The sequence below is a fragment of the Rhinolophus sinicus genome, linkage group LG06, assembly GCF_036562045.2.
Source record: "Rhinolophus sinicus isolate RSC01 linkage group LG06, ASM3656204v1, whole genome shotgun sequence".
NCBI lineage: Eukaryota > Metazoa > Chordata > Mammalia > Chiroptera > Rhinolophidae > Rhinolophus > Rhinolophus sinicus.
Window position 1 is genome coordinate 106,939,052 of NC_133756.1, and position 26,812 is coordinate 106,965,863.

General features: G+C 34.6%; 1 protein-coding gene across 6 annotated transcripts in view; it reads left to right on the forward strand.

The window, feature by feature from the left end:
* Nucleotides 1–26,812, forward strand: part of NOX4 (NADPH oxidase 4) — a 160,337-nt gene that overhangs the window by 50,002 nt on the left and 83,523 nt on the right. For all 6 annotated transcript variants that reach the window (XM_019739648.2, XM_019739645.2, XM_019739649.2 and 3 more), the window contains 3 exons: nt 17,166–17,382; nt 19,488–19,652; nt 19,787–19,849. In XM_019739648.2, the coding sequence (XP_019595207.1) occupies nt 17,166–17,382; nt 19,488–19,652; nt 19,787–19,849 (445 nt within the window). The remainder of the gene's footprint in view (nt 1–17,165; nt 17,383–19,487; nt 19,653–19,786; nt 19,850–26,812) is intronic.

Consider the following 26,812-nt stretch of genomic DNA (forward strand, 5'->3'; position numbering starts at 1 on the left):
GTATATTAAAATTGAAATACAAAGTTACTTATTCCACAGTGTTGTAGTTTTTAAAACTCTCTATAGTTATATCCTGATAACCTCTAAAAGAAGTTGATTAAGAAGCGAAGGACTTCAGGGAATTTTAGTGTTTATATTTTCAGGAATTCCTTATGTCTTGCTGCTGTGGAATTTGTAAGGATGGAGTTACCAGTTTTAAGTTTCAAAAGGCCTAAAGGCAATAATAATTACAAAGGCAGAGATTTACAATGACCAAAGACAAGGATCTGTCAAAAACACCAGAAAATCAAAAAGGGAAACATGAAAGTATCCTTAGCTTGCTGTGAAGACTATACTGAAATATTTTAACAAGTATATGGACCCAAGCAGTGTTCTCAAAAGTATGGTGCTTGAAATAATCCATTAGGTTAGAGAAAGGAAATGATATATTTTTGTGTATGCATATATCTGCATGGTCACCAGAGTGGACTTGTGTTCTTTTTTTTTCTTGATACTCACACTAATGTAACACAATAGGTCGTTGTCTGGCATCAGGTTCACTTGGTTTAGCAGAAGAATACAGGACAGGAAACATTGAGTGTCAACAGGATGATGTCAAGTGCTCCTTCAGTGGGGGTCTGTCTTGTTCAGGAACCATCTTCCACTTCCTCTCCCTTACCCCCCAAGTGTAACTCAGTTTTAAGATGACAAGACTATATGGAAAGACATGGACTACTTTGCTGTGGGTGAGGCTCATACGCCACAGGAACCAGTATCTTGGTAACAGCCCTCAAAGGATGCCCTCAGTTGTAAGAACACACTGAACATAGGAAGCTGAGGGGAGGTGTGTGAGTCTTAAGTGATTTTATAGTTCACTCACTGTCCTCCTGGTCCAGAGGCATGCCACCAATAATAAACAATGTTGCCTGGTAACAGCTTGCTCTCCCATTTATCTTAACCCAAAATGTTCTCAGGGAAACAGTGTTTGGAGAACAGTGCAGACTTGCTATTAATCTTTTCTTCAGAATATTTTATAATGTACTGTGTCAGTATATTAGGTCACATTCATAAATTTTATTTTTATTTCAGGATGCATTTTCAAAATGTTTTTCTCCCTGATTTTGGAGACCAGTGGTTTAGAAAATAGTATTAGATGGGTCTCTATCTCACAGGTCTTGGGTTGATTTTTTCTGTACCATAGTTCTAAAACATATAGTGGTAGAGAATCAGAAACATGACCACACATTATAATCCCAACTTCCAGGTAGCCATTCTTGTCACACAGGCAAGGGCTATGGTCAATGGAAGCTCTGGATTCCATTCTTTTTCCATTGTAGGGATAACACGTTCTGTGGAGAATTATGACACCAAAAAAGCCCATGTTAGAGAAAATCTGCTTTATAGTCTGTTCTTTAAATGGTTTGTTGCCTGCCCCAGGCTATCATCATAAAATGGGCTATGACGGGTTATCAAATGATGGGTTATCAGATAGTACTAATGATAATACCAATAATTTAAAACAATTACCTAACGCTTACTATATGCCAAGTATAAATTAAAAACGATTTAGATGCTTTATGTCATTAAATGATCAGAATTTTATAAGGATAAATAATAATGTGAAACCTACTGTAGAGGTGGGAAAACTGAGGTTTAGAGAAAGTAAGTAACTTGCTAAAGTTTCCTTAACTGATGTATCTTGAATTCAATTCCAGTCATTGTGACTCACTCATGATTTTTACTTATAGGCTGTGTTTTGGAGAGCTCTATACGTCTGAGAATTTGGTCTTAAGATTTCTTTAAAAGGTTAATAACTTTTTAAAAATAATTGTTTTGTTTTTCAATTACAGGTGAAATACAATATTATATTATTTTTGGGTGTACAACACAGTGATTATACATTTATAAAACTTATGAAGTGATCACCCCGATAAATCTTATACCCATCTGACACCATATATAGTTCTTACAGTATTATTGATTATATTACCTATGCTATGCTTTACATCCCTGTGACTATTTTGCAACTACCAATTTGTACTTCTTAATTAAAAAGGTTAATATCTTCATTTATCTGGGATTGTGTTCTCTCTCCCTCTCTCATCTATCTATAACAGATGAGAGGAAAATGCAATCATTTGTTAGCATAATTAATTGTGCATTCTTTTGCCTTATGTTCTACTGTTAAAACTCTGAGAAAACTTTTCTTCGTAATTCAAAATGGAGCCATTTTTAAAAAAAAGGTTCAGGACGGTACAAGAGGGTAAAGGGGGTCAAATATATGGTGATGGAAAGAGAACTGACTCTGGGTGGTGAGCATACAATGTGATATATAGATCATGTATTATAGAAGTGCACACTAGAAACCTATGTAATATTACTAACCATTGTCACCCCAATAAATTTAATTTAAGAAAAAAGTTTCAGGAGTTCAAACAGATAAATTTAAAAAAGAATTACATAGAGAATTCTTCATTTTTTTGAAATTAAAGAAGACATATTTAAACTTTATTTTTGTTGAACAAGGGTCATAAACAGAAAATGACTTACAGAAAGAAATAACAAAAGGTATCTACAGGCTGAATTATATATAATCAATATATTATGCCAACTGAAGTAATGGTTCTTTACATATTACCAGCAAAAATTAAGAAAGCAATTATTCTAACACTGAAATAAGTGTCGTGCAACAGGTACACAATACTATACTATAAGCATTCTATAATACAATACTATAAGCATTCTAGAATGCATATTTATATGAAATTTAATCTTTTTATTGAAGTATAATTGGCAAATAAAATGGTATATATTTAAAGTATATAATCTAATGATATACATATATATTGTGAAATGATTAATACAATAAAGTGAATTAACACATTCATCAATTCCACAGGTTTTTAATTTTTTTTTTCTAGTGTGAAGGCTTAACATCTACACTCTTAGAAAATTTCAAGTATACAATACAGTATTATTAACTATAGTCACCATGCTCTACATTATTAGATCCTTAGAACTTATTCATCTTATAACTAAAAGTATATAACCCTATGAAGGCTCATTTTGAATAAAGCTACATAGATTATGCTTCTGGTGTGGGAATAATTAGTACTACTGGTAAATTTTACAGATTTCTCAAACTGGAACATTTCTCAAAACTTTTTTTTTTAATATTACTAAAGGATCTATCTATAAGTAAATCTATTGAAATTATTATCATTCGTGCCAATGTTGAGGAATTAGACATATCTTTACTTATGAAATGCCATGATAATTTCATTCTTTAGCTTTTGCTTACATGAATAAAGTACAGTTATTTAAGACAAATTGCTTGGATTTATATCGAGATTTTTGTTAAACAGTATGCTTTTGGTTTGAACAGAAAATCGCTGTTTGCCAGGAATTTACTCCTCTGTTTATCCCTGTGCTAAGTACTATACAAGGTATAGAAGAACAGTTTAATATACAATCTGTCGTCTCCTGGCATTGGTAATTAGTTTGGGATTTTAAAAACCAGTTGAAAGAGCTAGAAATAACATTAGATTGAATATTTTCCAATTGTAAATGTATTTTATTATTAAGAATTCTAGTAGTCTAGGGAATATGGGCTAGAAATTTTAGAAAACTTTACATTTCCAGGATGAAGCAATTAGAAATTGTTGGCTAATTTCTCTACCTAAAGCAGACTTTTGCAGTAAGAGGAGCAATTGCTTCATATGGCTTTTTAAGGTCAATGTTTTTTTCATAGAATCTCAAATTTTGAAGGAAGCTTGAAGGATATATCTTAATCAAGACTCTTTGACTCTCCCCTATAACATGCCTAAGTAAATATTTAATTCTAAAAAGCCCATTCTGTCATTGGGAAACTGTCATTTTCACAAAATTCTTTATCTTTTGAACCAGAATTTATTTTAATTTCTGGGTAGATTTAAAAAAATCTATGAGTCTAGAGGCCATGAAAATTGAGTCACTCTCCTCTCTAAATTCTGTTCATCTGTTTCTTGCATGTTGATATTCCAAGTCTCATCATTATTACTAACTTTCTCCTTTGAATATATTAATAGCTAATAGTCATTGAATACTTATCATGTATTGTACTAATGTTTAATCTCATTAAATCCTCCCAACAACACTGGTAAAAGTCTGCTGCTGCTGCTAATGCTGCTCCTGTTACTCCTGTGAGGGAACAGGGGCCGTGAATAACTTGCAGAAAGTCATGGCGAGAAAAGTAGAAGAGCTTGGGTTTTACACCAGGTATCAGATTCCCAAGCCCACGTTCCTAACCACTAAATAAATTATGCTTGCTGCAGTTTGGCGTGGCTTCGTGGTATGGCATTTAAAGCTGGAAACCAAACTAAATGAAGTGCTCTTGGCGAATGCAATCTGACATTGGCAAAGTGGGAGTCTTTCCTTCTTTGCCCCAAATATTGCAATCAATATTACTTAGGACCCAATTAGCTTGTCCCGTGATTATTCATGCCCTTTGACCTAGTTTTCATTCATCTCACCTATGTTTTAGAGGGTTATTTTTTTTTTCTTTTTTCATTATTTATTATATAAGCAAATATATTGCTTGGCACCCTAAATAAAACACATTTTATATGCATCAAACTCAGGTGTTTCTTTTCAGTGTACACATAGATCTTTAAAATGCGTTAGTTTTCTTTTCCAAGAGATCTGTATAGCATGACAATTAATAAAATCACTTAATAGTTGTATGACAGATAATTTGTCCTTTATTTTTCTTATCTATTAGATGGGATTAATAAAATCTTCTACATCATAGGGTTGTCTCAGGTTTAAATAAATAGGCGGAATGTAGGTGGAATATGGACCCACTCAATGCTAACAGAAAAAAACCTGTTTTTTGGTACAATAACTTGTACCAGTGCTAATAGCTGTGTAAAGAAGAAAATCCACAGTTAACTGTTTGAAGAATCACCTTTTTTGATTCTTGAAAAACACATAGCACTTTTGAAGAGCCCATATTTTCTTATTAGCAAAGTAATTTGAAAATATAATGGAAACTACTTAGCAGATTAATAGAAATTTCTTTGAAAGAGCAGTAAGTTTATAACATTGTTAGGTTTCAAAAATTAAATTGATTTTAACATAAAGATTTGTCTTGAGATTTATAAAACAAACCTTCTCCTGAGGAAATTTTTTCTTCTAATTTTTAATATACTTTTCTGGGAGGCTGTTATTTGTGTGGTACACTATGATATTTCAATCCATAGGACATTTTGGGGGCTGGGGGGAAGCCCAAACTGTTTCTTCTTTCCAGAGAGAAATGTAACTAGATTTTCTTTCTTCATTTTCACTTGAAAAACTTATCAGGAGGAGTTATATACTGCTATTTTCACTTACTGATAAAAAGGATATTGGAGAGTGTGGGGACAGAGCCCCAGAGAAAAGCAATTATGAATGTCAGAGACCCTCAGCCAAGAGCCCAACCCTACACCTTTCAAAGGCATGTGGAAGGGATGAATTGTAAATGAGATTTGGCTCCCTGACCTCTCATTCTTACCATAGTCAACACTCCTACTTGCTTTAGCTCTGGACAGTTGAGTGGGTAGTAATTGTTTTTTTTTTTTTTTTTTTTTAATTTACATGAGAGAGGAATTATAAAGCAATAATTTTAAAAAGAGAGGAGAAAGGTCCTTCTCAAATGTGTGGATGGCAGTGAGAGCCAGTTAATAGTGCAAGTAATTTCTTGTGCCAGCTCTGCTGGACTTCTCAGACCTTAATTTATTATATAAATGATAACCTGAATTATTTTTTTAAATAGAACTCTCTGCCATTTGGGACTCCATTTGGCAAGAGTACATTTTAGAGCATGATTTATATTCTGCTTGAATCATTTTGTCTAGGGAATTTAAAAGGAATGGTTTTCTGTGTGCATGCTTCTGAAACCTTGTTCTTTAAACTGGAAGAACACAGTGGGGAGCCTTTGGCAACAATGACATTAATGATCTAGAGGCGCTGCTGGCTTCATAGGGTGTAGGCTCCAGAAGTTAACCAGGGTTAAACAAATATTTATGAGATTAGGCTTATTATAATGGCTTACCCTCCCTCTCCTTTGCCCCTAGGAGGAAGAAATTAAGACTATACTATGGGGTGCTGGAGGTATTATGCAATATAATTAAGAGTTAAAAGTTGCTGGTTCTCAAGTACCTTCTCTTTTAGAAGCCACTTGGACTGAGGGCTCATCCACATAGATGTGGCAGGAGGAGAGCATTGTGTGATCTTCCTACTGGGGAGAGGTACCTGCTCTTCTTAGAATGTCAAACTGGTACTCGGTAAAGCCAGGGAAAGGAAGACCCAGAAGTTGTGTGTTAATAAATTCTATTCTAGTACTGAAAGAGAAATAATTATTTCCCTATATTTTCTTTTCAGTTTCTTTTTCCTTGCCTCTCGATTTGAAGTCACTATATAATTGATTGTTCACATCAGACACTTCTGAGAATAAAATGGGATACTATTAATAATTAAACTGTGGCTGTGGGTAAAATAGCACATATGGTCATTCTATTTATTCCCAGGCATAGAGGAAAGTTCTAGGGAGGCTGATGTGTTACATTTAAGACAGGCCTTGAGACAGAATCACAAGAAAAGACCTTACCTCAAGTAAGGGTCTACATGGATATTTGGGAGCCCACAGCCTTACAATAATAAACACAGTATATTTGCCTAGCTTTATCCTACTTTAGAGATTATATTGGATGTCCTCTAACACGGTAGGAAGTTGAGGATTTGCATGCTCAAAATCATGGTTAAATCTTTGGTACACTATCCATCACTCTTACAGCTGATCTGCTCCAAATACTTTCTAGATGCTTAATTTCTGATGGGGCTGACATAATTATTGTGAATTAACTCGATGTCCATTATTTCTACCACAAAATCCTACTTCTCCTTCAATAGAATAGGAGTTCTCAACTTGGAATGATTAAAGAGATGTAGGCTATGCATGAATTTCTGAAAAAGAAACAACACACACACACACATTTGGGAACTTGTTGCAATGATGTTGCTAACCTTTTTTGGTATCAGAAGGATTATTCATTATGAATTTGTACCAACTGGACAAACAGTTCCCAAGTTTGCTATTTGGAAGTGCTGGAAAGGCTGCATGAAAAAGTTAGACAACCTGAACTTTTCTCCAACAATTCATGGCTCTTGTATCAGGATAATGCACCAGCTCACTCACACAGCACTGTCTGTCAGGGAGTTTTTAGCCAGTAAACAAATAACTGTATTGGAACACCCTCCCTACTCACCTGATCTGGCCCCCAATGACTTCTTTCTTTACCTGAAGATAAAGGAAATATAGAAAGGAAGACATTTTGATGACATTCAGAACATCAAGGGTAATATAAGTAGAGCTCTGATGGCCATTACAGAAAAAGAGTTCCAAAATTGCTTTGAAGGGTGGACTAGGCACTGGCGTTGGTGCATAGCTTCCCAAGGGAAGTACTTGGAAGGTGACTGTAGTGATATTCAGCGATGAGGTTTGTAGCACTTTTTCTAGGATGAGTTCGCTAACTTAATTGTCAGACCTCGTGTATACCCTCAATTCCCAAAGCTGTGTGCGGCCCAAATGAAGTTAAAAATAACCAAACTGAAGGAAGTGTCTTAAAGCCAGATTTTTACTAGCAAGTTATAATGTTACCTTTACACATATTATATCGTCTGCCTAAATTTTATCCAGAGTTAAAAATGGATTGTGGGAAAAATAAGAACTAGTGGGACAATTTTCTTCTCACATGAAGGCTGCTCTAAGGATAACTTAACTGACAAATATAGACATGGATTTGTGAATCACACTATCATTTTAGAGGATAATAATTGTATTATTCACAACAATTTCCAAGGTTTGGGTGATATTTAATATGTGATAGGTACTATTCTTAGCACTCTATGCACACATACGTATGCATATGTGTACATGCACCACGCAGTTTCTTTTTTTCAAATACAGCACTATGAGGTAAGTACTGTTATTGTCCTCATTTTATAAATGACAAAATGAGGCACAGAAGGTTAAATTAAATGTCAACCCAAAGCCACCCAGTTAGTATTTGATAAGGCTTGAGGATTGAACCCAAAGTCTGACCCCAGAATATTAGCATTTAATTCCCACCCTTTTCTTGAATTATTGAATTATTTATTCATGGTTTGGAAGGTACCCTTGCTTACAAATGAAATATAGTCATGTCACATGAAGATCTAGGATATCATTCCAGTTTATCTGTATACATTGGTGAGTGTGTATGTGTGTATGCTTGTATGTATTTAATAAGAAATACAAATTTTTTATAAGTTATATAGATTCTAAGAGTTTGAAGATTAAATTTAGTTCTCCCAGAAAACAGAGTGAGAAGAAAATGCCTCTTTTTGGTACTGCTTTATAAATGTTTCTTAAAATGTACAACCTCATTATGATAAACATAATAACTTTATAATAAATCTAAAAGTAAAATTCTATTTATGTGGCATTTTGACCTTCAAAATTCTCCACGTAATTTGAAAGTAACAATGAAAAACCTGGGGTCTAGACTAGAGCCAATAAAAATACAGTGGAAGAGACACTCTTATCAGTACTCTTATTGCCACGATGTGTCTTTATAGTTGGTTGTTCAGGGAACAGGTTGCCCACATATTTTAAAGTCTGTTACCAAGCCTCAGAGTGGTGTCTGCCATTGCTAACAGGATAGAACAAGGATAAGAATGGGAATTGCACAGACAAAAGAAAGAATCTACATACTGGAGGTGCCAAAAAAATATATACATATGACTTGTATTTATCTTTTGTTAATCGCTATATATTGAGTATTACAATTTTAATACAGTTTTTTTCCTTTTTTAAAATGTGTATACATTTTTTTTTTTTTGGCACCGTCTGTATATATATGCCTTGAAAATGTGCAGGGAAAGAGAAAGTCACATAAACACCATATATTCAGAAGTCTTTTTTACAGACTATTATACGCTATATGAAACCTTAGGTAAAAGGGAGAAAGTCAGGTTATAGCTGAATTTGTAGTTGAATAGTGGAAAATTCCAGTGTTATCTTCTGCCTACTCCCATTAGGTATCTGTGAGTTCCAATATAAAAGAGGGAAAAAAATACTGCTGAGTGATATATCTTAGGTAAACTAGTGTTTTTGAAGATAGGAATGTTTTTACCTGTCTTAATCAATGGAATCCCTCCCACAAGTCATCACTCAGTATTTGCTGGATTGAGTGAAATTGTATTAATTGAAGTGTAGCTAAGAATCTGTTGTCCTTCTAGGCTCTTCCAAATTTCTTCAATTATCAAAGCATTGCAGATAGTAATAAAAAATTATCAGTGTATTTTTTAAATGTAACTTGAAACCCGTTTTGGGACTGTCACTTATGTATAGTGTTATCTAGGCAGTAAGTTATTATGGCAACTAGTATATCAACTCCAGTGCCAGAGAAAATAGCTAGTAAATCATGCCTATTTTGGTTGTATTATAGACTGGCACATTTTTGCTGGGGATTTTTGTGTACTTCTGTGGCTAAAAATTCTTTGGAACACAGAAGGAAAAAATTCATTTCCCTCTTTGGTTTTTGAATTTTTCACTTAAATATATAGGATGAATAAAATTCCTGAGGAATTAAGTCTTTCTTATATGAAATCCTAATCCCCTTCAATAATATTTACATATTTACCATATGTTAATAAACATAGTGTTCTATACAACTATGATCTTTAAAAAATGTGTGGGATTCCCACTTATAATTTCCCATTCATAGGATTAATTTTTATTTTTATGTAAAAATGATTTTTCTGTATAACAATTCTGGACTTAGGTTTTATGATTTATTTATTTTTGCTGATGTTTTATCCTGCAAGCTAGATGGGGACAGGAATTGATGTCATATGGCATTTTCTCCCATAAGCTCTGACAATTAAGTTCTCGAACTTGTTGCAACAATGTTTCTAGCCTTTTTTGATATCAGAGGGATTATTCATTATGAATTTGTACCAAGTGAACAAACAGTTAACCAAGTTTACTATTTGGAAGTGCTGAAAAGGCTGCATGAAAAAGTTAGACGACCTGAACTTTTTGCCAACAATTCATGGCTCTTGCATCACGACAATGCACCAGCTCACACGGCACTGTCTGTGAGGGAGTTTTTAGCCAGTAAACAAATTGGAACACCCTCCCTACTCACCTGATCTGGCCCCCAATGACTTCTTTCTTTACCTGAACATAAAGGAAATATCGAAAGGAAGACATTTTGATGCCATTCAGTACATTAAGGGTAGTCTGATGACAGCTCTGATGGCCATTCCAGAAAAAGAGTTCTAAAATTGCTCTGAAGGGTGGACTAGGTGCTGGCATCAGTTCTTAGCTCCCCAAATGGAGTACTTGGAAGGTTACTGTAGTGATATTCAGCATTGAGGTATGTAGCACTTTTTCTAGGATTAGTTCGCGAACTTAATTGTCTGACCTTACATATACCTCTGAAGTAGGGAGTAACAGGTACTATCTTTTTTTTTTTTTTTTTTAGCTGAGGAAACAGTAAAGTGACCTATCTAACTTCACACACTTAGGGAAAGTTCGGGTTTTGATCCTATGTCCTTAGACTCCAAAGTTAATTTTGCTCAGTGTGTAGTGTCTGTGGCAGGCTACTTAATTTGTGGGGCTCACTGCAAAATGGAAATATGTGGCCCCATGATCAAAGATTATTAAACATTTCAAGATGGTGATAACAGATAATTGAACCAGTCACGAAGGGCCCCGTAAGACTGCACAGGTTATACCCATGATACTGGCCCCATCTGTGTTGCCTAATTTCGTACCTTCGGCAGTGCCCCCAGCAAGAGCTAGACATAATATGTGCTCCAATCAAGCTGCAGGATGCAGATACATCCAGGTATCATTGGCAAGAACCCAGGAAAGAGTGCAGCGGTAAGACCCTGGCTACACTAGACAAAATGGGGATGACAGTAAAAGTTTTGGTTTGAAGTGTATGCAGATGCTTGGGATTTCCTTCAGGCACATTGGGTCCCTAGCTTAGGAAAGCACTCTACTTCTAGATGCTGCTAATAGGAAGGCTTGACTCTCTTGATAATTTGTCTGCTTAGGTTAGAATTGGTTCAGGTCAGGCAGGACTGAAATCTTAGGTTGAACTTGACAGTACTCAAGGGTGAAGGGGGATAATGTAAGTTGCAGACTGATTTAATGCTGTTTTCTACAAGATGAATGTACGTACATGGTTTATTTTACTAAATACCATGGCAAAATCTAGACATCTTATTTGAAGTTAGTATATGAGTTCAAACTCACTTTCGTGTTTGTTAAAACCAGATGACTCATCAATCATGTGTTTCAACAACCACCACCACAAAAAATTGTTTATATACTTTCAATCATTTACTAATTCATTCAGTGAATGTTTATTAAACCATTTCTCTAGATCATAGGCACAGTTCTAGGTGCCAGAAAAATAGCAGAGGCACAGGACAAATTCTTGACCTTAATTTGTGTACATTCTAGAATTTTCACAGTTAGATGCTGTGGTGATTTCTCCTCCTGGCACTGGAACCCTGGGCTGGGTAGCCTCGTGTGGGACTGGTACCACTCCCTCTTCAGGGGGGCTGTGAGATGCTGAGTTGTCCCTCCCAGTGCTCAGCCGCGACCTGTGGATTTAAGGTCAGCCAGCTTCCCGTTCCCGTCCTACTACCAGTCTCGACGTGGCCTCTTCTTTAAATCCTTAGTTACAGGGATCCTCTTCAGACAGTCTTCGATGGTTTTTTAGATTGATTGTTCTATAATTTAGTTGTAGCTTTAATGTGGTGCTGGGAGGTATCTGGCACAGCTTTTACCTATTCCACCATCTTTTCCTATCCTCCTAAAAAATTTAAAGATGTGGTTAATGTAGGGATGGTTTTGTCATTTTTCTTTCAGTAGGGGTGATATTTTGTAATATTTCACTTTTGCCATAACATATTTTTATGGTTTATATGTTGTAACTTAGTAGGATGTATTTTATGTTCTCTCTCTCTCTCTCTCTCTCTCTCTCACTATATATATATCATGACTTTGTCACGGCCAGGCATTAAAAAAAGAAAAAGATAGTATAAATATAATGTCTCTTGAAGAAAAAAGGAAAAAAAAAAGAAAAATCTATTTTGGAAACACTGTTGAGTGTTGAAAATACATCTTGAAATCCTTATGAGTCCAAAAACAATAGCATTCACAAACTTATATTTTGATATACCATACAATCATTGATTTCTAATGATAAAAGAACACTACACATTCCAAGTATACTTCAAAAATCTTTCCTTTGGAACATAGTGCACTATAACTAAAAAAAATAGTAATAAACGTTCCTATTTCCATTTACTCTATGTATCTCCTTTCCCTACCCTGACTATATAACTGCCTTAACTTGGCAAGACTCTGTTTATCATTAACTAAATTCTTTTCCCTTCCTGTTTTTTGCTTTCAAACTATTATTTAATTATGAAAGCTACAACAAGACATACAAGAATGTTCCCTTCATTTTAACGTTTAGCTATACTTGTTATATTCAAACAAAATATGTGGTTATTATTTGCTTTTAAAAGGAATTCACTAGAAGTGCACTGAAGGTTTACTATGTGCAAGGAACTTGCTGGATGGCTGATGAAGTTAAGCAGTGAGAATGGACATATAGAGATTATATAAATGAATAAAACATGATTCCTTCTACTAATTTGGGACCAAACCATGTGTCTTTCTTCATCCTTGTCCCTCATATTGGAATGCCATTCTCCTATTCTCTAACCATTGAAATCTCCACATTCTTTAATTGCTTTCTCAATGAAGGCTTTCTCAGAATGTCATAAAGTTCATCATCTCTATGTATTTAAATTGCTCAATGCTTACATGTAGCTCATGGTTACTATTTTGGACAGCACAGATTTAAACTGTTTCCACCACAATGGAAAGTTCTGTTGGATAGCAGTACATTAAATTATAAGCTTCTTGAAGGCAGGGGCCATATCATTTAAATTAATAAGGTTCAAAACAATAAAATAATAGATGTAAAATAGGTATATCTCGGTGGTGATGTGGGGCAAGAAAGAGGATCAGGATTGTTTGGCATGTAGACACAGAGCTGCATTTGGGAAGATTGCATTAAACTCTAAAGAAACATGTATATTATGTCTGCTAAAATAAATGTAAATACTAGGAATTCAAAACAATAATAATAAGCACACGTAATTTGTAACTCAATTTCAACAAATATGTTCACAGTGAAGCAAATGGATTAGAGATGACATTTGATTTTTACCTACCCATCCAAATATTGATAATATCTAGTCTATATTCCTATTCAAAATTCTTCAGAACTGCATTATTTTAATGGGATTGAAACATATTTCTACAGAAATATATTTTTTGTTTGTTTGTGGAAAACGAGTAAACTCGTCATATCGCCTCTAGTTGGAACTGGCAAAAATTTTGCAAAGTAAATAAATAAAGACCTCTTTTTAAACTTAAACACTGAAAGTTTCATAGAAAAATATCAAATAGATCGAAAGATATGAATATTTTACGGAAAGTCTAATTTTGGCGAGAAAATGTCAAAAAAGCCCCGCGTTAGGACGCGATTTGGCGGGAAAATGCCTGCTTACAAAGTGTTAAGAATGCGTGCTCTAGGAATTCTAAGAAATTCTGCATTAGTACCAAAGAAATGAGTACTTCTATTTTTCAGTAGTGGAATGAAAAGGAAGGTCATTACATTTAATTGAACTTGAAAAATAACACAAAATTGTTGGCTTGGTAGACATGTTCTACCTCCTATTCCAGCTCTATAAAATGAAGATCAGACATTTTTGTTCAGTTCATACATTGGTCTTCAATTTCAGAATATTGTCCATAAATAGGATGGGAATTCTGCAGGAGCAGGTCTGATGCAGGAACATGGCCTGGGACTCTGACTTGGCCATTGATTGACAGTTTGGTCTTGGGCAGATTACTTCAAGTTCCGAAAGTTCTCACTCATTCTAAGATGCGGCCACTGATGTTTACCACACAACTTTGTTATGATGCTTGCAGGAACAGAAAATGAAGCATCGCAGCACCTGTCTGTCAGGCCCAGGACCTGTTCTTTCCATGCTGACTTCACAATCTGCCAGTGTCCTCCCATCTGTAGCGTTACTACCTAATTTAGCCTAATAACCTGAGATTCCAAACTTTATTTTTTCATGAATGACATTTTTTGTTTGTTGTCATTGTCTGTCCATAGATCTTTTCTCTCCTATATGTTTCTTTGATGGCAACAATCACAAAATGAGATAAAGAAATAAATGATTTAATGGGGTTTTAAGACACAGGTAGCCTATGCCATTTACCTTAAGAGTGTCTTAAAATAGCATAAAGCTCTCAGAATTGAAAGGGATTTTTAGAATGTTATATGCCACTTTATATACCAAGAATGGCAACAGGTTTATTTGATTGAGTTAGCCTACAGATCTGGACTGCATAGTGCCAACATTTATCATTTTGAGGACCATTATTAGCACATGGGGTGGTGTCCACCTAAACACTGTTATAAGTTAGGAGAAGGAATAAATAATATTCCTTTCCCTGATGTTAAGTAGCCTCTCTCTCTCTCTCTCTCTCTCTCTCTCTCTCTCTCTCTCTCTCACACACACACACACACACTTTCTGACTTTATTTCTAGGTTTTTATCATTTTTTTGATTTTTACTTCTTTAACCAACAGATTTGCTTTGCATGATATAGGTTTTTGGACTGAGGGAGATGAGGTTTCTGAATCTCAGAATGTTTTGACTACTGCTTAGTTAATCTCTTATCCAAACAAATATTTAGGTTTTGTTCATCTGTATAATGGGAATGAAAACATTTACCTTTTATGATTATTCTGTTTTGATGTTTAAGTGAGAAATAGATGTTTAAAAGATTTCTGACATACTTTCTTAATAAACATTAATATTTCCCTTCTTTACCTTTTAATAGGTATGTTGTTAGGATCTAATGAACTAACATGCTGTATAGTGAGAGGTGAAGAGTATGAAATTTGAATCAGACCTGGGTTCAATCTTAGATTTGCTGCTTATCAGCTGTGTGACCCTGGGTATTATTTAATCTATTAAAATAGTATCTTCATTTGTAAAGTAGGAATAATAATTCTTACTCCATGCAGTTGTTGTGAGGTTAATGTGAAATGTGTAGAAACTGCTTTGTATTAGACCTGGTATTTACCAGACATTACTAAGCTATTACTAAAATGCTCTATTCCAATTATTATCTGTGGTCTAACTTCTATTCAGCTTCTCCCGAGATAGTTTCTAAACTAGATTGTAAGTTTCTGGAGGGTTAGGGGCCGGATGTGACTCCTTTCTGAACTCTGTAGAACCACCTAGAATAGTGCCAAGTGCATTATGCCAGTGTTGGTTCAATGTCTGGCCAGTAGAATAAATGCATGAGAATTTTGGCTTACCCAGCTGTCAGCCACCACCCTCGGATGGCCAATAGAAGCCACAAGTTTGGGTAAACCATTACTTGTAATGGAGGCTGAATCAAATTAATAGGTTTTTCAAGTGTAATGCCACAACAATTACATTATATGACTAGAACCCAATGAAGGATTATGCACTTGGCTCACATTTGTATAATATCCATGAATTTATTCTGTACCTAGGCCATAGCTACTGTATTACTTTTAAAAATGTGTGTGTGGCCCATCATGTGTGTCATGTAATATGTGCCACTACTTAGATGCGCCTGACTTGTACTATACGCTCTCCAATGACTCCATGATGACTAGTTAGAAAGAAGAAAGTAAAATAAAAAGAAGAGAGAAAGGGAATTGAACATAAGCAAATGGGGGAAAAAGGAGAATAATCAGGTTGAATAAATGCATTCCACCATGACTGTCTTGGTCATTGCTTTTCTAACTTTCATATATGGAATCTATTCTGTATCATTATTTTTTTAATTAAAATTTATTGGGGTGACAATGGTTAGTAAAATTACAGAGGCTTCAAGTGTACAATTCTGTCAGACATCATCTGTATATCACATTGTGTGTTGTCTACGGCCATACCACCCTGAATGCACCCAATCTTGTCTGTATCATTATTCATGCTATGGTTTGTGCTGTTTTAAAATATTATCTTCCTAAAATCATTATAGCTGTGATATACTTAAACATATACTTTATTAGTGCATTAAAATTAATTATTTGGGAGCATGAAGGGTAATTTAAAAATATACTCTTAGCTAACCAGGAAAAATAATTTCAGAAATAAATTTTAATATCTTTAAAATAAAAATAAAACACTGAAAAATTGTCAGTGCTTTTCAAAATTTTTACTTTTTCCTTCTTATGCAAAAATAAAATGATGTTCTATACAATTTATCATTTGACCAACTATCCCTATGAGGTAGTTCTTACTTTACTCCTCATTGATAAGGAGAAAGATAAGAAATAGAGAGTTGAATGATTTGTCTTAGAATGTCGCAAAATATGAAAGAATTAGAATGGGACTTTAGGGTTTTAGACTCTCCTTCCTGGTTTATTATTTTGAGACTTTTATGTGATCTGATTTATGAAGAAATTGAAAAGTAAACAGGTTTAGGGTCTGATTGCTATGTATTAATTGTTTTCAGACCATAAGAGATGCAAGATTCCAGTTCCTGTTATTATATTTAACATTTTTCTGTAAATCAGAGAGGCTTATTTTATCTAGTCTTAGTCAAATCAAATGTGATTCCTGTACTTTTTCATTTGTGTTTGAAGATATAGCAAAAATACACATTATTATAGTGTTTATTGAAGTGAAAATTTGTATATGATTGTATGAATGCCTAACAGATTTGAAATAAAGGCAGTCAAATTCAAGAATACTTGAATAGATAGCATGTGTTTTTCCCTACCATGCATTTGTGGCTTTTTTTTTTTTTTTGAGGTGAGGGGAACTAAAATTTTTGGTAGTCCAATAGTAAAGAATTTATTTAAATTTTTATAATTTCTCAGTTGCTTTTACATAAGATACATAAAGAACATTTTTTCTTGGATAATACTATGTAAAATTAACAAAAATAAGAGGCTATTTTCTTATGCTGTGTCCCCAATTTTAATCTTTTTTTCTCTCTTTGTTTTTATTTTTTTCTTAATTTAATTTTAGAGGGTTGCTGAAGTATCAAACTAATTTAGATACCCACCCTCCTGGCTGCGTTTATCTTAATGGATCCCGCTACCGGCATATTCACTTATCAGAGTATCTCTCAGAACAGTTTCATGAATCTTTTCCTGGAGGATTTTCAAAACCAGATGAGCTTACCCGGAACACATTTGTGAAGATTTGTATGGAAGAGCCCAGATTCCAAGCTAATTTTCCACAGGTCAGATTAATTTTGTGTTTGGTTTCTGCAAAGTCCATGTTGTCATACGATTGATCAATGTTGCATTTAAACATGTTTTTGAAGGTATATAAAGTAATTATTCTTACAAAATTAAACATTTCAGGATGTCTCAATGGCAAGTTAATACTTATTGTTCCGTTATAGGCAGCTGACAGTTCAAGGAGAAAGACCAATGATATTACAAAATATAGAAAATTCCTGTTTAACTGACTTTATAATCTATGGTCATACTATGTATACTGTGACACTGGTGCTTGCCACAAGAAAGATAACAAAGATATTTTCCCTATCCATTGAGAAAAATAGGTTGACTAATAAAACAAATGAAAGAACTAATGCTATTAATATTCATTATAATAGTATAATATATTATGTACAATATTATATATGATAAATAAAAAATTGTAAAATCAATTTATTGGCTGCTTAATATGATCTGCTCGTCACTGTGCTAAAATGCACTGTATGCATAATTTCTTTTCATGTTTTCACAGTAATTCCTTGAAGTAATTTCTATCATCCTCAATTTTCTGATGAGGAAATTGTGGCTTAAATATATAAAATATTTTGACTACACTCTACAAACGAATACATGACGTAAGAAGAGTGTAAAACCAGGTCTTTGGCTAACATGCTTGCTCCTGGAAAACTTCTTCCCCAAATATCCAGCGAGTATTTTGATGAGGGCCCTGACCTTCCCTCTTGGCTATGGAAGCTGCCCATGTGGGAGTTACACCCTGTACTCACCCCTGGAAGTAGGGGAATAATAACATCAAATGTCTATTTTAAGAAGAGAAAGAGAGTAAATAAAAAAGAGGGTCAAACACAAGGTGAAGGAAGGAGACTAGACTTCGGGTGGTGAGCACACAATAGAGTAAATAGCTGTGGTCTTATAAAGTTGTGCATCCAAAATTCCTATAACGTTATTAACCAATGTTACCCCAATACACTTAATTTAAAAAAAAGAAGAGAGAGGAGTGAAAAGGTAGAGTGATTTATAGATGACTTTGGAATGAGTGTATTAGCCTTGTGTTTATTATTAATAATAATCCTGTCATTTTCTATTAAACTTCATGATTTTCCAAACTTTTATGGGCTTCACACAATGCTTTATGTAAGGCAGGGCAAGTATTGCCACTCCGGTTTACTAATGTGGGATCTGATGCTCAAAGGGTAAGTGACTGTACCAAACTTGTAAGCCTGCTGCATTGCAGAGCTTGTCCTGGGATGTCGACTCTTCACACAGTGTCAAACTAAATGTCAGGAAGAGACATGATCTGTCTGCGTGGAAGGAGGAAGTTCTCAAATAACTGTGTAAATAAGGTTTAAAAAAGTGACCATTAAGACAAGTTTGGGTTGGTGGCTTCCACGTACTGAGGGAGATACAGTGTGCAGTTGTAGGAGAAGGGTTGGCTACACAGGCTTCTGCAATTCCCAGTTATCCTGGGACCAGGGCTATCCCCTCTACCACACATGCAAAACTGTTACGCTTTCCAAATTCTAAATGTTATCTTCTTGTTCATATTCTATTGATTATGTAAAAGTAAGTTGTAAACAACATGCCTACTGTATCCCATATTTAAAAACATGTGCACATATTTTACATTGTGTGTACATTTTCTACATGTACATTATGTATTAAATATCTAAGGTTGTTTTTTTTTTTTAAACAAACGTGGGACTGGTACATTTTTTTATAAAAATCATCTTCAGATTTATTGGAGCTTTCAACTTTCCTTTGTTGTTTTTAGAGAAAGGTATTGTTCATATGCATTCTATATTTGTTGTGTGCACAGAAGGATATATGAAACAATGTATGATTAACTGTTAATGGTAGTTATACCCCAGGCGATGGTTTGATACTAGGGTCTTAACATCACTTTCCCTTTTATTTTATATTTTAACTCATCTTTGAATAAGTTATAGTGAGTATGATTTTTCCCCCACTTTTTACATTTTATTTAAAATTGCAGCTTAAAATATTATTACCGTAATGTGTGAAATAAGCAGTTGGGCAGGATATAAAGATTCCTACAATACAATGAAAGTATTTCTTACACTGTATTTCAAAAATTCTCCATTAGACTTGGCTTTGGATTTCTGGACCTTTGTGCCTGTATTGTGCTGAAAGACTTTATAGGTGCATCCGGAGCAATAAGCCAGTCACCATCACGTCGGTCATAAGTCATCCCTCAGATGTTATGGAAATCCGAATGGTCAAAGAAAACTTTAAAGCAAGACCTGGCCAGGTGAGTCAGTGTTCAGCCACTTTTAAAATACCTTTTATCCTTATATAATTTTTTTAAAATTAGCAGATGTACCATCATTGGAATATTTGAACTTCTTTCTTGGTCATTTAAAAATTATGTTTGTTGCTTTTTAGTATATTATTCTCCATTGTCCCAGTGTGTCAGCATTAGAAAACCATCCATTTACCCTCACAATGGTAAGAAACATTTTATTTTTATTTTTTTTTATTTTCTAGAATGAAATGCATCTTTTCTTTTGTGTGTATGTACTCTACATCTTTCTATAAATCGTCTAGGCTATCATTCAAAATATACTTAAGTTTAAGCAAGCTATCATTTTACAAAGAAATATAATTATCCTTTAAGAAACTTTGTAACTGTTTATTACTTATTATTTTCTACCACTTTAAAATTCAGGAAGTGATATATCTAAAATTTATTAAACCTCATTGATTCAAATTGCAGAATATTTCCTGGATATTTTCACTTTTCCTTTTGTAAAGTACATACCAAAATATGTGTATGATTTTCTTTAGAGAGATTGAGTTTAAGGAAAACAAGGGTACTCTGAGTTGACGTGGAAGCATAAGAAAATCCAGGCAAGTTTAGAAAAGTCCAATGTAATTGGTACCCACGTTGTGTATGGAAAAGGAAAAGGAAAAGGAAAATAAAGTCAAAAAAATAAAGTGGAATAAATATTGGGTGCGGAGGGAATCTAGCTAAATAATGACATCACCACATATTTTTAGCATGCTGTTTAACATTACTTTATGCATTATAAAAATGGCACAAACCCATTATAAAATGTAAACCATTTACAAGTAAACAAGATAAAATATGAAGGAACTTTTTCTCATTTTCCCCATTTCTCTTTTTTTTTTTTTCTCCAGAGTTTGACATATATTCTTTCAGACATTTTCATATATACTTAGGCAGATGTAGGTATTTGGCATTTGTTTGCTGGATCGTTTGTTGTATAATTTTCTCTTTTTTACTCAGCAATATGTCATGATCAACTTTCCACATTATTATATTTATGCATACCTTATTTTTTTAATGACTGCATAATATTTCACAGTAGGAAAGTACTGTAATTTATTTAATATCCCCCATTGATGAGGAGGATTAAGATTTTTATTCAATTTGTAATGAAAGTAACTGAGAACAGGGACCACATGTTTAAATATATGCTTAAGATATGCAAAATAATTGAACAGATGGAGGGGGTCAGAAAAAGAATTGGTGTCAAAGTGCTGACATATGAGTTTGGGTTGTACTGAGATTGGAACCACTTTCAAACTTGATGTATTAGACAAGTTGAAAACTTGGAAACCTTGGCCAACTTATATTTCTCCAGTGTAATATTGTGATAAAAACAATACCATTCATAGATATGCTGTGAATTTAAATGAACTACTACATTAAAGCATGTAGAACAAAGCCTGGAACATGGAAAGTGCCAGGTACATGTAAACACATATTAGCGATTACGCTTTTTATTTTCAATGTGAGTTTTCCCCTTGAGAACATGTACTTGTGAAGACAGCTAGGCCAGAAAAATCTATGTTTAATGGATAAAAGAAACAGAAAGTAAGTGTCAGATGATTAGAGGAAAACCAGAAATTATTTATTCAATAGCAGTTCTTGAAAGGAAAAAAAAAATGTTTTTGCTTCATTGCTCCAAATTTTGCACTCTGTCTGTATATAGCAAATTTATTTATTAATAAATTAAAATTAATAATTAAGGAAAGGTAGTTTGTCATCTAGTGGAATAATTAATAGCATTCTATTTTATCAAGAAAGATTGAAGTTCAGGAGTGCATTGGATGGAGACAAAGAAGTTGGATGCAGACATTCATCAATTTTTCTTTTCATCAGACCATCTGTGCACCACATACTGTGTATAGGCTTAGGGAATGGTTTGTAGCCTTCCCAGATTTTAGGGGATTACTAGCTGGTTCACTCATACTATCCCCAAAGGGAGTTTCTATTTTCATAAGAGGGAAAAGAGACTGCTGCCAGGAAATGAATTTGAGTTAGAGCAAGCATTTCTAAGCTAAATTTCACATTATGTTATATTAATTTACTTGTTGTTGACCTTAAACAAATAGACAGCCAGGTATCTCTCCAAAAAATGGGTTTATTCAGTAACAACAAATAACTGCAATTCAGGACATGTGGTCTAATGGTGAACCACATACAAGTCTAGAGAACAAAGGAAAAGGGGGATTCATAAAGGAAAGGGGGAGTTCAGAAGGGCAGTTGTAAAGTAAGAGTCTCTTGGAGGAGACTGGGAGTTCAAAGTGTAGTGGCTTTTCACTGGATGACTTGTAACCATCTTCCATTGGCTGAGTGGTTGCCAGGTGAGGAAAAGATACTCCTTCTTCCTGCTGGAGTAGTAGAGTAGAAAAACACTTTCCCGTTGGAAACTGAAAGTCCATCTCTTCCTGTTTGGGGAGGTGACAATGAACGATAAGTGAAAGCTCCCCCTACAGGCCTCAAAATTGCAATTTAAATGAGGTTTCTGCTTATTAATCTTCGCACTATCTTTTCCTGCCATTTCCTTCGTTTGTCCAATTATTTCTGTTTGGCATTTACATGTAAAATGCATGCTTCTCAAACATTTTCACTGGATAGTTCCCTTAAAGTTTCTTTTGAAATAAAACAAAGCGAAACAAAAAAAAATTCCAGTATGCTCAGTCCCACTAAAAAGTGTGTAAACACCTCATCTTTGTCAAGGATAATAGTCCCTACTAATTAAATCCCTAGGAGATTTCCTTATAAACTTTGGAAATACTATATTATTTGATCCTTAGTGTATTCCTATGAGACATGTATTATTAACTGTATATGATGCAAAAAATGTGACTCAATGAGATTAAATGATGCTCCCACAGCCACACAGCTAGTTGGTGACACAGGCAAGATACAGACACAGATCTGTCTGGCTGAAAGGTGTTGTTAGCTGTCTCTCTCCTGCCTCACCACTCATCGATGTTTAGGGCATTTGTATGTCTAAAATTTCTATTGCTTTTGTACACACATTTTGTTGGTCAAAAACCAACAAACGACCACTTAGGAGAGAGCTTTAATGAAACTATAAAAAAGTTATTTTCAAGAGAAATATGCAATTAAAAGTTTTGGATTGTCTGTACTACTAAGCTCTTAAAGCATTGTGAAAAGTTAAAAGCCAAATAAATTCCCCTGCTAGAAAAAGTCTAATACGTATTTTCATATATTGTACCAGTATAAAGAAAAATCAAATCTCTAAAATATTCAGTGATCACCAATTCAGTAGTTTGAATTTCATCTCATTAAAAAAATTAGATTAAGCTTTTAATATTGCAAATACAAAAAAATAATAAGTACAAAAGATAAGGAACAGAAGCACTGTAGTATTTTTCACAAATTCTGTCAAGGTAAAGCTAAGTTTTGAATACTGATTTAATTAGAAACCCAAAGATTGGAGATTTAATTACTTAAGACACGTCAGCATTTCTTACACTTGACATTGGGTTTCCTACACAAGAATGCGGCAATAATTTGGTGAGCTTTCCCAAGAAGTTGTGATTGTTTTCTGCTATTGTACCTGCATTCTCTCAGGGCAGAACCAGCAGGCACATGTTTGCTGACAAGACTGGTGGAAAGCAGAGGGAATTGTGTAGTATTAGACTATGGATTTGGGAATCCTAGACAGTCTTGATTGGAGGCCTTGTTCCCCTACTTATTAGTACTACGACAATGGACAAGATAATTACCATACTTACCTTTGGTTTGCTTTTTAAATAAAATGTGCATAATAATAGTAGCTTCTCTATTGAGTTACTCTGAATATGAATTTAAAAGATATAACCAACTGTGCAGCATGGTGCTTGAGCTATATAGTAAGTTCTCAGTAGGTGGGAAGTTGTTATCCAATGTCTTGTCCATATTTCACCTTTCAACATTTGTTGACAGCTCTCCATTGTTTGTGATTTACTCCCTGTGTCACCTTTGTTATTGTGGTTTGCATTTTTATTTGTTATGGTTGTTTCAGATAATGAGTGTAGAACCAAGACAGGATTAAATTGAAATTTTTTTATTTTATTTATTTATTTTTTTTGACTCATTCTGCAGCATTTGGTAACTGACTAAGCTCTGGACACAGACTGGTTTAGAAACATTTGGGGGGACTGATGATTTATTTGCCTTTTGTGGTTTATTAGCCATTAGGATGAATGATGGACCTTTATTGGCTTCAAACCTTGGTAGAATTTTCCATGTTGTTCTTCAGCTATGTAGTGGATCTCTAAAAGTGTTTTCCAGCTATGCTCTGTAATTACCAAAGTTTGAATTTTCTACAAAAACACATTTCTGTTAAGACATGCACTCATCTAATTTAGGTACATAAATCAGATATGGTTTTTAAAAGCCTGAATTTAAGAAATCATGAAACCTACTGCTTACTACAAAATATAGCATCTCCTAGTATTTGACTGAGGTAGATATTAATTATGCTTATTAATATTGTTCATGTATTCTCAAAGAATAATGTAGAATCTGCTGTTTTGTGGTAGTTATAGATTAAAGTTTACATAAATATCGCTATATCCTTTCATTATTATTTTTATCCAGAAGTACACGTGTGTTTTCCTGACATCTGTATTCTAAGTTGTGTGATTCATTATTTTTAAGCTTGGATAACCTGATTTCACGTATTTTTCCATGAGTCAGAGGCAAGTGTAACTGTTAGTTTGTTGTTTGTGCTTTTACATAGCATGCCTGCACTTGTCATCATTTTTATTCTTTGTGTTTTTAATCTCTTAACCAGTCACTTGGGAATAGTCTTTCCAGTTTTCAATGAAAAACAGACAAGAATGGCCATAGATCTCTTAAGAATTGGAAATATTTTTTTGTTTTATTTTTATTTATTGAATTCCATGAGTTTAAATATAACCAGGAAATCTTCATTAGCTGTTCAGATCTTGGGTCTTGCTCTTATCTAATTCTTCAAAATAGTTTTTCTCTAGGGTTTCACAAATCTTTTGCTTGTTCAGCTTAGAAACTCAGGTGGGATAGGTGACACGTTAGCAAAGCAACAATGTGTCTTCACCACTGACCAGACAAAGTGATGGAAATTGCCCCAGAAGGTCTCAAATATCCATGAAACATTAACAGGACAACTGAATTCTCTAAAAATTAACTATCATCTAACTGCTCCAGTTTGGCTTTTTTTCTAGGGGAAGGAAAATATTTCTTCAGTGCCCAATGAGAGCCTGCATGATAAACGTGAACTTAAATAGGTCATTGTATTCAGATCAAATCTGCATTTTAATATTAAACTTGATTTATTCAATTTATATTTTTGGATGCCTCCTTTCACCTAGGTAGCAAAGAGAAAATGATGGATAAAAGCCCTTTCTTGACTCACATCTCCTTCCAGCCTTTCCCCCATTTCTTAATTCTTTAGTTCCTTTCCTCTCATTCTCTCATAAATCCACCAACTTTTGTCAATAGCACTCTACTAAAACATTTCCAAGGTCAACAATGACCATGTTATTGCAAAGTCCAATGGCCATTTTCCAGTCCTCAGTAGCCTTGACCTCTTGGTAGCATTTGCCACAGCTGATGACTTGCTTTAGTCACTTGCTTTTTTCATTTTGCTTCTAGAACATCCACTTACCTTTTTTTTCCACCTAATTTTCTGGCTACTTTTACCCCTCCACCCTCTTTTTTCTGTTCCTTGTCATCCCCATGACCTCTAAATATCACAATACTTCAGTGTCCATTGCTTGAATCCCCTTTCCTGTCTAGCTAAACTCATTTCTCTAGTGATTTTATCCAATCTTATTGATGCATCTCTAGGCTATTATCTCCGAATTTATATTTCCAGCTCATCCACCAACTCCAAAATTCAGGCTCATATATCCAATTGTCTACCAGCAACTTCCACTTGGCTGTCTAAAAAACATCTTCAGTTAATGTTTTAAAATTGAAATCTTAACCTTCAACCTCCCAGACATATTCCACTCACAGTCTTCCCCCATTTCAGTTAGTGCCCACTCCATTGTCCAAGTTGCTCAGGCTAAAAACCTGGACATTAATCTTGACTTTCACCCTTTTAAGAAAATATAGTCAATAATCTGTCCACAAATTTTCTTAGCTTTACCTTTAAAATATGTTCACAATGTCCATAGCACCCTCCCTGGTCCAATCAACTACCATCTGAATAGCCTCCTAATTGGCCTCCCTCTGTCTGCCCCTACTCAACTCTCAGGTAATCTTAAGAAGTAACCAGGATGATTATTTTAAGATGAAAATCAGATCATCAGATCATGTCATTTCTCTGTTCAGAAACCAGGCAGTTTTTACTATTAGTTATACTTGATATATTCTGACTTGTGTGTGTGTGTGTGTGTGTGTGTGTGTGTGTCTGAGAGAGAGAGAGAGAGAGAGAGAGAGAGAGAGAGAGAGAGAGAGAGAGAGAGAGAGTGTCAGAGGTCAGTGTGGCTGGAATACACTAATAAAAAGGAAGAATGGTAGGACATAATATCAGAGAAGTCCTGAGGGGTCAGATTATGTGGGATTTAGAGAACATTGCCAAGGCTTTGGCTTTTACTTTAAGTCATGAGGGAGCCACTGGAAGGTAGGTTCTGGATAGAGGAATGACATGATCCAGCTTACTTTTTAGCGAGGTCATTCTGGCTGCTATGTTAAGATTAGATGAAAGGGAGCAAACAGGAGCAGAAGCAAGGAGACCAGTTAGGGGGCTGTTAAGGTCATCCAGTTGAGGTATGAGGATGGCTTGGACCTGGGTGGTGACAGTAGAGTTGGTGAGGAGTATCAGATTCTTAACATATTTTAAACTTAGAGTTAACAGTATTTCTTTATAGACTGGTTATGGAATGTAAAAGAAATAGAAGAATCAAGCTTATTGTCAAAGATTTTGGTCTGAGCAACTAGAGCTGCATTATTGAGTTAAGGACGGCTCTGGGGAGAACAAGTTCTAATAAGATTTGCAGAGCTCAGTTTTGGACAGGTAAGTTTTAGATGGTGCTTAGTGTGCTTTTTAAAAATGTTGGCTGAAGAAATGAATAGCATGTCAGCCCCATTTCCACTGTACCAGTTATTGCTACAGCTAGAGCCATTTTTGTCTCACCTCTACCAGTCTTTGGGTTTGA